Genomic DNA, 15445 nt, shown 5'->3' on the forward strand with positions numbered 1-15445 from the left:
TTCCGTCGGCGCGTTCGGGGGAAGGTAAGCGCGGCGTGGCTTAGCCAATCAGGCTGACCGAGTCGGACGCGGCTCTGAAGCGACGCCGGGCTCCTGCGCTAGCCTCCAGGGGAGCGTGCGGAGCGCCGCACTTTCCCGACTTCGCTCTCGGTTTAAAAAAAAAAATATTAAAAAAAGACGGTTATCATTAAAAAACCGAGCTGAGCCGGGGTCTTCTCCTGTCACATCACATTCAGCCAGGCTCCGCGGCAGAGGGGAACGAGAGAAAAGAGAGAGAGAGAGAGGGGGAAGAGAGCGGAGAGAGAGAGAGAGAGAGAGAGAGGGAACGAGCGACAGAGAGAAGGACAAACGATCCAGGAAAGAGGCCTCTTCGAATTCAGGGCTCCGTCTCTGAAAGCGAAGGTAGGAGTGTATATGAACATCCGCCGCCTCATATCACTGCTTCCAGTTCAGCTTATTCCTGGGGTCAAATTTAGCAAACTATGAGGGAACAGTGTTCAGACTCTGAAGACGAAGAATAGCTAACCGCAACGCTAGTTCCTGGCTAAATGTGTTTTGTATAGCTATACAGAGCTGCATACTTTGCAATGGATACATATTAATATTTGGGACCGTGACATTGATATTAATATACAGAACATATTTTTCTATACAGCTTACTTCATTTAACCTTCAAGGAAAAAAAAAAAACAACCTGTTGACTAAGGTTTCATTCATGTGAATGTGTTTGCACATGCACGGTTGCTGCATTTCAAAAAATGGCACAACCACCAACCCCCCCCCACATTAACAAAGCCTAAACATTTTAGCGTAGTTTTTGTCGTTTGTTTGGCCTGGGTTCCTTTGAAGCCGCATGTACAGACCGAACCGATGATCGACATTATGACGAGCGGCACTCACGGCGTGCGCTGAACGTCGAAGAAATACTGTGCTTTTAAATCCTCTGTATTAGCGCATCGGCTCATAAATTAGACGATTTGTCTGTTGGAACATTGGGCTGGTTGACACCCCTTATAGTTTTATAAAGTCACACGGACAACCAGGAGGTTGATAAAGCAACGTGGCTGTACGAGTTGAAATGGCACATTACCTATGATGAAACGGAATTATACGAGCTGCCAAATCGGTAGATAACCTTCCCTTACCGTTTTACAGACTCGACCGACGAAGCTATTGTATTCTAGCTATTATGGGACATGGCGCTATCAAAGGCTTTGTTTAATTTGCTTTCAAAGGCAGGGAATCGCGAAGCTCTCGGGCCGTGAAACGTGACGTATAACCCAGGTGGAAATTAATAGAGCCTTGGGTCATGGTGGAGAGGCCATGTTTATTAAACGTGTCTCATCTGAAATTGTTCAGGAAGGATATTTAGGTTGCGGGTTGCCAGTTTACGAGGTAGTTCTTTATCACTAGTTGTCATCGGTTGACATATGTGGCCTCGCGTAGGTTTGGGGGATGCCACGTAAAATGCTTTATTTCTTAATTTATTAATATTGAAGAAAATTTCAGAGAGGAGGGTTTAATACAAACATTTTTGGAGCTATGAAACAAAACATTCCATATGAAATATTTTGTCAACGTAAAGATGAATGTACACTTTGCTAAGAGTGGGACGCAAAGTTGGAAAAGCTGTCTTGTATTTCTTAAAAACATCCTTAAAGATATTTAGGCATAGGTTGCCAGTTTACAGGAAGTGAAGTACCTCCTAGTGTCAGTTAAGTATTAGACCCTGTGGGGAAATGAGATTGTCACTGGAAATGTATTGTCTTTAAATCTCTTCATCTCTAAATATTAGAGATCAATTTTATAGAGAGGGATTTTGCTGAAATAACATGCAGCTATGTAACGAAGCATTCAGTATGAAATATTGTGTATGTATTGTGATTTTAGAATGCACTTTGGCAAAGGGAGGATTCTCAGAACATGGCAACCTGCAGTGTTGTTTTGTCTTTTCTTTAAATGACCAACGGAAACATGTTTATTTGTGGTGGACAGGTGCACTTTTCCTACGTGAAACTATTGTAATTGCAAATATAAAGTGTCTGTACAGTTTATGACAAATTAGTGAAAAAATATACAAAATATGAGTGATGTATAGTAAATTTGATTCTTGTTGCTATGTATGTTTTACTAGAATTTATCTTTATATAAAACTACCTATATTCATGAGATTCTATCACTTGAATATGTAAATGGACAAAATAAACACCAGTTATCTTGCAGAATTGTTGTTTTATTGCACATTGGACACATTGAATAGATGTATTGGAAATAAGACAGATACTTGAGTGTGTAAAAATTGAGCTCCATTGAGCTTAGACTTCACTGCACTGCCCCCTGGAGGCTGCAAACCAGATTTTTGATAGAAAATTATTTCGAGGCCCAAAGCGAGTGAGATTGTGTGATTTTCTGTCAGGGAACTCCGACAGCCCCGCCTCCATCCCGCACTGGACCCCCTCTCTGGAGCGTCCCATCAGAGGTCCCCTCGCCCGCCCACCCCACAGTCAGTCACAGGTCAGCTCACCTGGCACACTTCACAACAACAGGTAAACCCCCCCCCTACCCTCCCCTTCTAACAAAAGAAATTTGAATGAAATCCCGTCCGCTGAACGTCACATTGAAAGGTGAATCTTCAGCAGGTTAATATGTTGCCTGTACGGTGTTTACCATTCTGTGCTTCAACTCAGCAATGAAATACCCGTTCTAGGAGCCGGCTGGGTGACTCATACGGATGCAGGAAGCCCATTACGCGCATCTTTCAGCGCAGATCCCGCGACGAATAACGAACGGCTTACCCCAGCGCACGGCTTCCGGTGCTGAATCAATAAGCTCAATTAAGAGTTCGGCTAAACATATGGCAGAGCTCGGCTGGGGGAAACACAGCAGAGTCCCTGACAGGAGCCGCGAAGCTCCGGGGAATCACAATTACCGGCGATGCGCGGCGACTAATCAGGATTATCAGACCGCGAGCGCTCTGGGGGGGGGTTCGGTCCGTTAACGCGGAGTTAAACGGATCCCGGACTCCCCGTTTCTCTCTCGCAAATCTTCGTTTCCCGACACAGAACGAGACCAGAACGAAACACCTCTAAAAAAAAGCCTCCACATCCGAGACCAGAATCGTTTATTGAGATTGTCCTGAAAAAACACGTGTTACACTTAAATTTCCAAGTGCGTATTTACAACCAAAAAAAAAAAAAAAAACTTGCACAGTAACAAAGTAGGTGAGACCGTATTCTTTTCTTGACCTCTCGGCTCTCTTCGTTTTTTTTCTTTTCTTTACACAGACAAAAGTGTGACATTATTTTTTTAAAAAGCAGAATGAAATCACGTCCCTCTGCATTTGAGGTCATGGGAGAGGAGTGCGTGTCCGCCGTCCAGCTTTAGTGAAGGTCGGGGGAGGGCGGCGGCGGCGGCGGCGGCCAGGCTGGGTGCCCCAAACGCGGCAGATGGGGTGGGGCGTGTCGTCAGCGGCGTCTCTCCAGCGGAGAGGGGGAAGCGAGCGAGCGGTAGCGGGCGTCCGGCTCCGCGTGGCGGACTTGGCGGTTTCTGTCCCGCGGTCCGGAGGGTCGGTCTTCGTCTGGCGTCATACCCTCCGCCGGACTGTCTGCGCGCGCGAACGTGTGTGTGTGTGTGTGAGAAAGACAAGGTGTGTGCATGTGATTGTGTTCATAAGAGACGGAGTGTACATGGTGTGTGTGTGTGTGTGTGTGTGTGTGTGTGAGAGAGACAGAGTGTACATGGTGTGTGTGTGCGTGTGTGTGAGAGAGAGAAAGTGTTGCGCATGAGAATGTGTTTATAAGAGACAGAGTGTACATGGTGCGTTTGTGATTGTGCGTGTGTGAGAGAGAGACAGACAGAAGTGCCTGGCAGAACATGCACCTGGGCCTTTGCTTATTAGTAAAAAAAATAATAAAATGTAGTGTCCTATGGCAACCAGGCGCATGGCTCTTCCCTCACCGAGGAAACAGATGCTCAGCGCCAAATCGAAAAAGGCTACAAGAGGGGGGAGAGTTCCGTTTTTTTTTTCCCTTTAAACGGAAAAAGGGTCCAAGTAAAGCTTGGATAACGTGACCTAATCTGACCAAAGGGGGACGAGGCTGTTTCAGGAAAACCGTTATAAATATTATAAAGACATCTTCTCAAAACGGAACAAAAAAATATATGTACATGCAATCGCTGTTATACCATGTTGTTGCTTTCTCCAACTTTATCCACAATCTGAGGAAGGGAAGAAAGAGAACGATTAAGATCAATCTTCAGCTGCGGTAAAAATGAATAACGCTGCTTTTCATATTTTTTTCTTAATTTACATGTTTGGAAATGTAGTGAGAGTACCAGGAAGGCTCACAGTCATGATTGTGTAGGGTGTTTTTGGGTTGGGCTAGAGCAACAAAATAGGATAGCTTCTCTGCACGAGTTGTGTATACAGTGCTGTGAAAATTGCAATTTATTTAATGGAAAAAAAGTAAAACTTATTTTTCATTGAATTAGAATTTTAAAAATGTGTTTTGAGTTTACTCGGGTTCCCTTTGTCAAGCATTACATTTTATCTAAAGATCTGAAACCATTCAGTGTGACAGTTATGCAATTATAGAGGAAATCAGGAAAGGGCAAAATGCTTTTTCACGGCACAGTAAATGGTCCTTTGCACATGTTAGAACTAGATTTTTACATAGGCCTGATGGGAAAATGAGGCTTTTTTTAGTGCACACACTTACCCCACTGATTCCTGGGAGGTTTAGCAGATAGCCCAGAACGGGTATCCTCCTGATAAAGCCTACGACCACTGGAAAGAACCCCCTGAGAGAAGGAAGGAAGGAGAGAGAGAGAGGGTGATAGAGAGAGATCAGCGTGCTTTTCAGGAATGGGGTCAGTTTATACCCTGATGTTTCCCCATTTGTAGCGAGCATGCAAGCTTTCGCTCCGCAAAAACCCCTGGTCACCTGAACAAGAGGAAGAACCCGTAGATCTCCAGCACCATGCCCACCACGGGCCAGCCGATCAGCACCACGAGCACGCCGCCCAGGAAGAAGCTCGTGGCCTTCATCTTGTGCTTCTGGAAGAAGAACCTGAAGGTGCGCTCCAGCCCGATGACGAAGGACAGGCCGACCACAAACAGGATCTGAAACAGGGAGCGGAGACGGAGAGAGAGAGGGACAGAGAGAAAAAGGCACGAACAATTATTGTTCATTTGCAATTTAAGCATTTGGCAGATCAGCCAAACCGACTAACGCAAGGTGCATTTAACTGGGCTAGAACACGACCCCTAAAGCTACAGATAACTTGTAAATAAAGAGCACTGATTTACACCGCAAGTGAGATCGACGAAGACGTTCAATGCCGTGTGCACGGACCGGCCAAAATGACACGGCTTGACTTTGTGCGAATTCGTGACCGAGTTTGTCGAAGAATTCAAGACGGGCAACGGAAGAGGAAAGGAAAGTGAATCGGAGCAAGATGAACATACTCACATTTCCTATTGCCAGGAGTGCTTTGTCAAAGAACAGGATCATTCCGAAGAACAGGAAAAACACGCCGAAGCCTGTTATCCCCATTCCAATTTCTGAGGTACAAAACCAAACACAGCAATTAACAGGTATGAACACACACAGTCTGCGTTCTCAGGTATGAAGACACACAGCATCCATTCTTAGGAACACCGTGTAAACTTCACAGCAGACAATGATACATTTGACTTTTAATGAATATTTTGAAAACACTAATAGTTCACTGCTTTTAGAAACACCGAAATTTAAACTTAAGAAACAACACCATCTGCCTATGCATGCAGCACCCTGGGTCTTTGCGTAAAATTATCCACGAGTTCTCTCTTTCGTCCTAGTCATTAATGCAAGAACGTTGTTAGATACGCTTGACAGAAGACACAGAGCAAATGACGTGTTCTCCTTTCTCGTGCTAACTGGTCCGATGCCATCAGGCAGTCACTAATGACCGGTTCAGCAGCAGAGATGTGCGCAGCCGAGCTGACAGTTAGCTTTGCCATGTGGTCGAAAGGCCTTGGCGTGCTTTGCTCGCATTGATCAGGAGCTGCACTATTTGTGGAAAGTAAACGCTGATCATCGCCAATGCTAACGCGGTGCTAAATGCTAGTGCTTTTTTGCTGAAACGATTAAACAAAAAAAACTAAGCAACATGACTTAACTAAAATAAAACAAACGTTCTGCTTTTCCCAAATCAAACAATGTCAATTTATCCAACTAGCCCACCCCTTACCAGTGTAACCACGCGCAGATACAATAAGATGTTTTGTAAAAACATTATTATAATCATTATAGCATAGTAATAAATATGTTGTATTCCACATGATCTAGCTAACTGCTATATTAGGTTACATAATTAAATCAATATTTAGAAAAAAAACAATGTTAATTACATTTGTGCACCCGTCGTTAGACTACAATACACAGAGCCACCACCTGACTTGGATACCATGGTGATCGTTATGTCATCATGTCATTGCCTTTATAGACTAGAACGAAAGGATTTTAAGATGTAGACTATTCAAGTATAACGTTTGCTAGCCAGCCAGTCAGCCTGATTTTTACAGCCGTTTTGGTGGTCACCCAGGGATAGCAGTAACGTTAACGTTACTCATCTAGCCATATTGCACTCATCCTTAGATTTTTTTCAAACCGAAACCGGACATTTAAAAAATGTATTATACCATTGATTAGACAGCGTAAATTATACCTGTAGATAGATAGAGTTGCAGCTTTATTGCAGTGATGTAACATCACAGACATCAGTCATTGGGATATCAAAAGCAGTAGGCTATGTATAGTAGATAACAAGCAATATGTGCACCAATCCCGTTAGCTAGCCAGCTGTGTTCAGTGATTTAGCTCGCTAAGGTGCAGTAGAGAACTAGATAGTTATGTTTGCCAGTAAAGCCTCATCCTAGTGAGGGGTCTATGTGGGAGATCTCAGTGTGCTATAAGATTTATGAATAAGATTTCTTTCAATATCCAAAAGCAAGCGACCAAGCAAAATAGCTAGCCAATTTCACAATCAACAAAAACAAGACGACATAAACAACAGATGATTGTAAGGCACCTATGTAGTTAAAGCAGCTGGGAGAAAGCTACCTTGCTGCGGGCTAGCACGCTAACAACTTAACTGCTAGTCACAGGCCTTTCCTCTGTATAAAATCGCATTTATGTCGCTGCTCTAACAGTTCCGGACACGGGACGCTGAATCAGCAGAGATTGAGAATTATTTACATATAAAATTGTTCTTACTCTGTGAGTCCGTTAGCGAAATCATGGTTGCAGCAGATCAACAGCAAGATGCATTGAAACTTCACACAGTATTCTCACTGCTTTTGCAGCCCAGTGCTCAAGCCGCCACGTCTTCCGCAAGGACGTCGAAATAACAGAAGCAGTTATTGGTCTTGGGAAAGAAACCCAATCAGATCAGGGTTTGGTCTAGATGACGTCTCTGATCAACTGATTCATCTGTACAAGAGACCTGTCAAACATCTGTTCCTTCCGAAATTAACGGGAAAGATATAACTGACTAGATTTGCAGTAATTAATATGCAGTTAGTTGCTTGCTGTAATTGCAATCACATTTTTACTGACTTTATAATTTATATTAAATCTTTTTATGAACGGAATCTTTCAAAGTTAGTGTTATTTACAGAACACTAAATAGGCTGTCCAGTTTTGAATTTAAATTGAAAGAGAAACATTTGAAATATGAATTTGTTTATTAATTAAGTTATTTGTATTATGTACCAACATTCATTTAACAATGACATTGAAATGTATTGCAGCGTTGGTGACGGATCAACACAGTACCAAAGGAAGACATTAAACATAAAATTTCTATTTCACGTTGTCGTAGCTGGCTAATAATAATAATAATAATAATAATAATAATAATGTCACTTAACATGGAGATTTGTTTGCCTAAGCTTGTGTATTTACTAGAACATTCTGCTAAATGCTTACAGATTTGTGTTTGGGCCAAAATGTTCCCAGGTTTTTTTTATGCCAAATAGGGACGTGGCCTACAGTGCATGTGTTGGGATGTAATTTGGGGTAATCTATTGGTCAACATGCAAAATAATTCGGGGTGAGGGGGTTGGGGTCTTCTCCCATGTTACCCTATTTTTTAAAATATAAACCGTCGCCAACAAATAGTGTTTAATCGTTATGTTTTAATTCAAGATAAAACTTTTGTTTAGCCACAACTTTTTTTCAGTAACAATGAGTGTTACCTGGCACGCAACAATTCCGCGAGCAATAGCTCACCGATTTTCTGCCCTACCACTTCTCAGCAGGTGATGGCATCCCTGCTCACAGGTGATGTCCGCGCTGTGCGTCCGGTGGTCACTTTCTCCACTGAACACCTGTTGCCTGTCCCCTATTGTCGCTCACCTGTCGTCTACATCTAGGCAAATGCGCTGTTTGAGGGGGCGAATTGACAGGACTAATGGACACCAGAAACTATTTCAGTGAAACTATTTCGATTTTAATTTTCTTCGCTTCGATAATACTTTGAGGCACGCTCTTTTTGACTGTGCAGCCAGCCGTAGCACAACTGAGCGTTTGCCTGCTCCGAACGCGCTGTGTATCCAAGCAACTAAACTTTTGCAAACGAAGGATTTATTTTTTGGCTCGCTGTTGAAGCGTGTCGCGCATTTGATAAGGACGCTTTTCGATCGGCTTCTCGTCACAGTAAATAGTGTTGGGCTCCAGGTAAGACAAAATGTGATACATTTCCAGTATGCAAAAAGTAGGCACACATTAAAGTTATGTGTCTTTTAGACCGTCCATACGGAATTCACCACTGCTGGACATGGCAGAATCCTTTATACCCGGACCAATGTATTTTTTTGACCAGGTAGGCTAATCTACATTTGGGATATTGGTGATGCATATATTAATCATATGAAAAATAATCGTTTACCCATATCAAACCTTCAAATGTTTAGCAAACGAGTAGACAACGGCGTGCACGGACAAGGAAATCTGACAAATCACGTAAGAATGGCTTAATCAACCCGCAACTGGAGTCAAATAAAAAGGGGTAAGACGCCGAAAATGTTTCTTTAAAGTTGCATTGAAATAATTTATATTTTCATCAGCCCTGAAATAAAAATGAACCTTCACATAACGGTGGGAAAATGTTTATTTATTCTAAATCTGTTCCTCGTCCACTAGAAACAGCACGCTTGCGAAGTCGGTTTCAGATGGTGAATCCGCCGGGGATGACGATCTGTCTGGAGAAAGCGCTGGGAAAAGCGAAAAGAAGGGAAGAAGCGATGCTTTGCTGGAGACGAATGACCATGGCAACAGCAATGATGATGAGAGATGTGCTGAAGCTCAACCCGCTGCCCTGCAGGAGGAGATGTGTGGAGAGATAAGCCTTTTGGAAGAGTACCGACAAGCAGCTCCACGGCTGCTCCTGGAACTGGAGCAACTGCTCCGGCTGTGCGAGGGGCGCGAGGAAGGTTTCTTTCCTCGAGGGCTCGGGAACGTGCTGAATTACACCTGGCGCGAGCTGACTGATGGAGCCGTTTATTTTACTAAACGGCAAATGCAGCCCTCCCTACACAAAATAATAAAACATCGCAAACCGAAGGGCTCAGTCACTTCTGATAGACTGTCTGTGGATACCCTTCGAGAGAAGACTATAAATACAAAGAAGAAATTTAGAAAGAAAACCAATGTGGAAGAAAAGTTACCCCAAGAATCCACTAACTTGCGAAATAAATCGACTGTGCCCAATGGACATAAACGTGAGTGTATAGTCTACTTGAATATATTGTGCACCCCCTAAACTGCACATTCTCATTACTTTAATAAATACAGCTGCTTGGAAAAGAAATACAGAAACAAAATTGGTGAACCGTCTGGCTTACAAGTGGACACTTCGCTACATCGGTGTTAATTACACAACCACTCTGTGGGCACTTCAAACCCGACTTTAGTTATGAAATGGGTGTTAAACATGTATTAACCATTAAGTCAGTGCATGTGGCCTTTAAAAAGGAAATGGAACCCATCTCTAGTTACCACCTGTTGCCGGTGGTTGATTGAGATGTCGCGCAGGTGGGGTCATGTTGCCTTATAGCCGTGGCTCTCCCGGCGCTCACCGTTGCTTGCCCCCATACATTTCCCATTTCAATTATTTATTTCAGCTCATCCCGGAAACCAAATAATTGAAGACTGAGATACCTAATCCTCTGTTTTCTCTTTGTTGAAAAGAGAACTGTTTGGATTATGCAAATGATATGTAAGAGGAAGACTAGCACACTGAACTTGGCACTTTTAAGCATTTAAAAAAAGGATGGACAGTTGGTTTGCATGGTCTTGTATCTCTTAAAGGGCTTATGTATATATACATGCCTTAGAAATGCCATATAAATCATATACATGTCCTGCAAACTGTAAGATGACGCTTGTGTGTAACTCTTCCTGATTTCCAGCTCTTGTGTCCCATTTGCCCACGACCATCAGCTTTTCCATCTCATCGGAGGTCTGCCATGAGCAAGGTGAGATGCTACAGACTAGCTTTCTGTTTCTCTCTATCGCTCTCTCTCTCCTCCCTCTTTCTCTAAGTCGATCACTCATTTGCACATACACACACATGCACTAATGCAGTAAGTGTAGCGTTTTGTTTGTGGATTCCTGTAGCTGTCTCGTCTGTCTGCCTGTCCGTTTGTCCAGGCTGGGTCGTGCAGCCGGAGGACCTGCCCCTGCCAGGTGACCCTCAGTGGACGGCTGTGTGTCGCTGGGCGGTGGAGAGGCTGCGGCTGGCTCAGATCCCCATGTGCGAGGCTGACCTTCCTGACCCCGCCACTCTCACCCTGGCATCACACTCACTGAGCTCTCGTTGCAGGCTCACCATCGATATGTTATGGCACATTGACTATGGCTCTGTTGGACTGTAGCCAGTGCTCTGTGTCACACTTACATTGGCTCTGTTGCATTATAGCGAGAGGTCAATGCTACATTAGCGCTGGCTGCGTTACATTGTAGCGAGAGGTCAATGCTACATTAGCACTGGCTGTGTTACATTGTAGCGAGAGGTCAATGCTACATCAGCACTGGCTGTGTTGCATTGTAGCGAGAGGTCAATGCGACATTAGCACTGGCTGTGTTACATTGTAGCGAGAGGTCAATGCTACATCAGCACTGGCTGTGTTACATTGTAGCAAGTGGTCTGTTACATCAACACTGGATGTGTTACAATTGTAGCTGGTGCTCTGTAACTTTAACACTGGCTGTGTTACATTTGTAGCGAGTGCTCAATGTTCCATTAACACTAGCTGTGTCACGGTGCTGAAAGTGCTATATGTGCATACTCAGATGTTAATCCTTTTTCATTCAGTCGAGATTTTAAATGGGCAGCTTTCCTGAAAAGTTCATGCACTGCCAGTTACAGAAGAGTTTGGAATTGGTCATTTTGTAGAACACGTTTGGACTTAATACGGCATTCGTATTTGAACCAATCAGCAACGTGACCACAGTGGGCAGCCAATCAGGGGTGAACATGAAGTGAATATCCATACGGAACGGACAAGCCGTGTCAGACCCTCCCATCACTTCTGCTTTAAATACGTACTTCACATCGAAAGGACGTGCTATTACTTACACATTTAAGTATATGACTTTTTCTTGTGATTTAACGTCGACAAGAAAAAGCGATTTCACGATGTCTTGAAGGACTTTCACCATTATAACACAAAGTGCACATATGTAAAATACAGTAGTGTATTTATTTTTAAATCACGCCGGTCCGTTCGGTCTTGCGTTTTCTCGACACAGAAAAGAGCAGGAGGCCGAGCTGGCCGAGCGGGGGTTCACCCACCCGCTACTCCTCCGCCATTACGGAGACGGTAAGAGGGACTGCGCGGGCGGGCGGCGGCGAGGGGGCGTGGCCTGTCCCTTCCCCTCGCGCCGCGGGCCTTCGGTCCCTGAGCCCCGGCAGGAGGAGCCGGCCCCGCAGAAGCTGCACTACAGGATCAACGACGGCACGTCCTTCCTGTAGTATCCTTGCTTCCTGTGGTGTCCTTCCTGCTCAGAACCTCGCCGGCCAATAAGGCTGCAGTTGCTCCAGTTTTCATGCTGTTGCCATGGGTGCAAACTGACCTGGGTCACTTCATTGTTTGAAATACATTAACCCTTTAGAAGTCAGTGAAATCCATGCAGATGGTTCACATCCCTATTTGCACTGCAATAATGCTCCAGTCCACATCCCTGTCTGTATTGCAGTAATGCTCCAGTTCACATCCTTGTCTGTACTGCAATAATGCTCCAGTCCACATCCCTGTCTGTACTGCAGTAATTCTCCAGTTCACATCCCTGTCTGTACTGCAATAATGCTCCAGTCCACATCCTTGTCTGTACTGCAGTAATGCTCCAGTCACATCCCTGTCTGTACTGCAGTAATGGTGCAGATCACATCCCTGTCTGTACTGCAGTAATGGTACAGGTCACATCCCTATCGGTACTGCAGTAATGGTACAGATCTCATCCCTGTCTGTACTGCAGTAATGGTACAGGTCACATCCCTGTCTGTACTGCAGTAATGGTACAGATTTCGGACCTTGACCACGCCATGCCAGCTACCCATCGGGGCACGTGGCGGTGTGCCAGAGCCACTCTGGCCTGCCCTGCGGCGGCTTCTACACCATCGTGTTCGGCGACGCGCCCAAAGGCTCTGTCCTGGCCACCTTCACGCCGTTCGGACACGCCACCATCACCCATCCAATCAGGTACGACGCTCTGTGAAATGTGCTGTCGCCCATCCAATCAGGTACAGCGCTCTGTGAAATGCACTGTCGCCCATCCAATCAGGTACAGCGCTCTGTGAAATGCGCTGTCGCCCATCCAATCGGGTACAGCGCTCTGTGAAATGCGCTGTCGCCCATCCAATCAGCCGCGCTACTCTAGCATATATCAGAGACTCAGATGTACAGGTTTATCTTCGCTTGCATATACCGTCAAGCAGTGAGTGTGCAGCTCAGCCACTGGACTGCAGACTGACTGCACAGGTCATTCTTCCTATGAAGCACAATTAAACGCGATGACATTGTAACTGCTTAAGGGTCAACAGTTCCTTACAAAGTAATTACATAGCAACCGACTGGGAACAGTTGAGAGGGTCGTGTAATTATGCGTGTACGAGCGTGCACTCGAGAACTTGTGTACTAATTGCAGTTAATTACACCCAATTACATTTGTTAGGCTGCTGTAAGATAAACGTTTCCCTTTTTCTTCAGCAGTTTTGAGTTTGTTGCATGTCCATTCCTTTTATTTTAGTATTATGTCTGCTTTTATGTACTGAGGCAGTTGGTTAGCATTACCGATACGAATGTGCTCTGTTTGAAAAGAACACTTTGGAGTATCAGGGAATGCAATGATAGGAAAATGCTTATTTCAGGGTGACATCACTCCGCTCTTTCTCCTCCCTCACCTCCTCCTCTCTATCCTTCTCACCCTCTCTTTCTTCCTCTCTACCTTTCTTCCTCTCTCTCTCCCTCCTTCTCTCTTGCTCACTCCCTCTTTCTCTCCCTCTCTCCCTCTCTCACACTCTTCTCCTCCCCCCCCCCCCCCTCCCCAGCGGCACAGTGACAGTGTGGGACCAGCGCGGGGGCGTGGCTTACGACCCCAGTGGCGCGGTGACTCGGGAGTGGACCTGGTCCCCCGACGCCAGGCAGAACAAGCCGATCGCGGTAGAGGTGAGAGGTGTGGAAGCTGTCGGCACGGGGACGGGAGAGAGGTGGGGGCGGAGGCACGGGGAGGGCGGGGCCACGCAAAGGAACCAGGGCGTAACGTCCCACCCGCCAAAACCCCGTCCGGGTGCATCCAGGCATCGCAACGAGGTCATATTTCTGAGAGCAGCCCCTTTTAAACAATACACTATTATCTCTTCAGCAGACACGAGTGTATCATGTGTACCAATATACCAGTCTCTATAGCCACAGTGCACTCGAAGGACCTCTGTAGCATAGGTCAGTGGTTCTCAAACTCAGTCTCGGGGACGCCCTGTACATGCTGGTTTCCATCCAACCACAAGCACAGTCCCAGAATTTTAAGCTGCTAATTTTTCTTGGAGACTTTTCATGCTTAGAAGGATTATTTACCCTCTTAAGCCACATTATGCCAGGAATAGCTATGTCGTGAAGAATAAAACATTGTGCGTGCTTATTGTGCTATGTTGCTATTGCATAAAGAGAGGGGGGGAAAAAATGTAACTGATCGACTTAAAGACTGACGTGAAAACAAAGACCGAGTTTGTAAACCGCTGTTTTAGGGAAGCAGTTTAACGGTGAAAGAACTTGGCTTGTACCCAGGGTTGCAAGTTCTGATCCCAGATTGGGGAATTGCAGTTTCATCCCTGAGCCAAAGTGCTTTGCCTGAATTGCTTCAGTAAATATCCACCAGTATCAAAGGACAGTGTGTAAGCCCTGAGAGGCCCTCTGTAGCAGTAATATTCTGAGTTCCTGCTTTTATTTTGGAGTTTTTCCATTCATGATAACACTCCATCCAGTCATGCCCTTTAACCTTGAGTGAAGCTGTGAGTTCAGGAGATTTAACTTTAGCCTGTGTGTGTGTGTGTGCCTGTGTGTGTGTGTAGGTGACGGAGATGATCTCGGTGCGGGCTTGGAGTGTGACCTCGGCTTTTCTCCGGTTCAGAGCTGACCAGGAGAGGATCCAGCTGCCAGTCTCATCTCTGCCAAGCGCGGCTCCTCCCACAAACCTGGTGAGAAGCCTCTCTCATTCATCTGGCCACTTCCTTGTTTAGAATGGGCAATATCTGTCTCTACATTATAAACAACTGTGTGATATCAGGTATAATAGCTGTTTTTTTTAGTCTGTGATGAATGGATAGATAGCTTACAGTGAATAGATCAATGGGTTTGTGGTGAAGAGTGAATAGATAGGGTTGAATGGCAGCAGTAGGGCGGTCCCCTTGGTAACCTCCTGTCCCGGGCGTCAGGAGGAAGTGAGGTCATCGGGCGCGGCCCTGGAGCCGAGCGCCGAGGAGGCGGAGCCGGGGAGAAGGGGGCGGGCAGACCAGGACCTGAGGAGGCTCCGGCGAACAGTCCGGAACATTCTGGAGGACTGGCTGGAGCACTATCGACAGGCCACGGGTAAGAGGGGGGCGGGGTTTTCCTCCTCTGATTGACATTCTCAATTTTGGCTGAATGTAATTCCAATTAAAACTACACAAACCTGAACCCTTCCCAAATATTCTTTCACTTCTACATGCAGTTCTCTCATTATTTTTAAAATAAGTAAATGTGAAGGTGGAACTAAGCCCTTCTATTGTAGTTCTGACAGAAGCTCATTTTTATTAACCGTTAACTCTTAGCAGTGTGTGAACTGAAACAGGTGGAGACAGGCTTGAAAGGCTTCAGAATAAGCAGATGCACAGTGTTCATCACGGAAAAAGACAACACCAATTA

At 45.3% G+C, this 15445-nt stretch overlaps 2 protein-coding genes across 6 annotated transcripts in view; one reads left to right on the top strand and one right to left on the bottom strand.

Annotated features, from left to right (window-relative positions):
* Positions 1 to 15445, top strand: part of LOC118218801 (uncharacterized protein C3orf20-like) — a 21809-nt gene continuing 6364 nt past the window's right edge. Inside the window, exons 1-12 of one of the 5 annotated variants that reach the window (XM_035401491.1) lie at positions 1 to 402; positions 2417 to 2546; positions 8793 to 8868; positions 8960 to 9054; positions 9189 to 9766; positions 10457 to 10522; positions 10698 to 10800; positions 11799 to 12020; positions 12599 to 12748; positions 13597 to 13714; positions 14614 to 14739; positions 14977 to 15130. In XM_035401491.1, the coding sequence (XP_035257382.1) occupies positions 8824 to 8868; positions 8960 to 9054; positions 9189 to 9766; positions 10457 to 10522; positions 10698 to 10800; positions 11799 to 12020; positions 12599 to 12748; positions 13597 to 13714; positions 14614 to 14739; positions 14977 to 15130 (1657 nt within the window). In that variant the 5' untranslated portion in view covers positions 1 to 402; positions 2417 to 2546; positions 8793 to 8823. Of the gene's footprint in view, positions 2547 to 8518; positions 8869 to 8959; positions 9055 to 9188; positions 9767 to 10131; positions 10264 to 10456; positions 10523 to 10697; positions 10801 to 11798; positions 12021 to 12598; positions 12749 to 13596; positions 13715 to 14613; positions 14740 to 14976; positions 15131 to 15445 lie in introns of those variants that run through there. The other 4 variants (XM_035401492.1, XM_035401490.1, XM_035401489.1 and 1 more) reach the window with 4 other exon arrangements.
* On the bottom strand, positions 3970 to 7403 carry LOC118218804 (vesicle transport protein GOT1B-like). The gene is made up of 5 exons (XM_035401498.1): positions 7260 to 7403; positions 5472 to 5563; positions 4944 to 5122; positions 4719 to 4800; positions 3970 to 4218 (listed from the first exon to the last, which is right to left on the bottom strand). Exons 1-5 carry the CDS (start codon positions 7282 to 7284, stop codon positions 4180 to 4182), a joined length of 417 nt encoding a protein of 138 aa, XP_035257389.1. The 5' UTR covers positions 7285 to 7403; the 3' UTR covers positions 3970 to 4179.

This window comes from Anguilla anguilla, chromosome 19 (assembly GCF_013347855.1).
Source record: "Anguilla anguilla isolate fAngAng1 chromosome 19, fAngAng1.pri, whole genome shotgun sequence".
NCBI lineage: Eukaryota > Metazoa > Chordata > Actinopteri > Anguilliformes > Anguillidae > Anguilla > Anguilla anguilla.

What these genes read in the sequence shown, in the direction of transcription:
- LOC118218804 (XM_035401498.1), bottom strand. Translation starts at nt 7,284, where the DNA reads ATGATTTCGCTAACGGACTCACAGA. An exon ending in TTCGCTAACGGACTCACAGA is followed by an intron (nt 5,564 to 7,259) that starts GTAAGAACAATT and finishes TTTGTACCTCAG; the next exon opens with AAATTGGAATGGGGATAACA. An exon ending in CACTCCTGGCAATAGGAAAT is followed by an intron (nt 5,123 to 5,471) that starts GTGAGTATGTTC and finishes TCCCTGTTTCAG; the next exon opens with ATCCTGTTTGTGGTCGGCCT.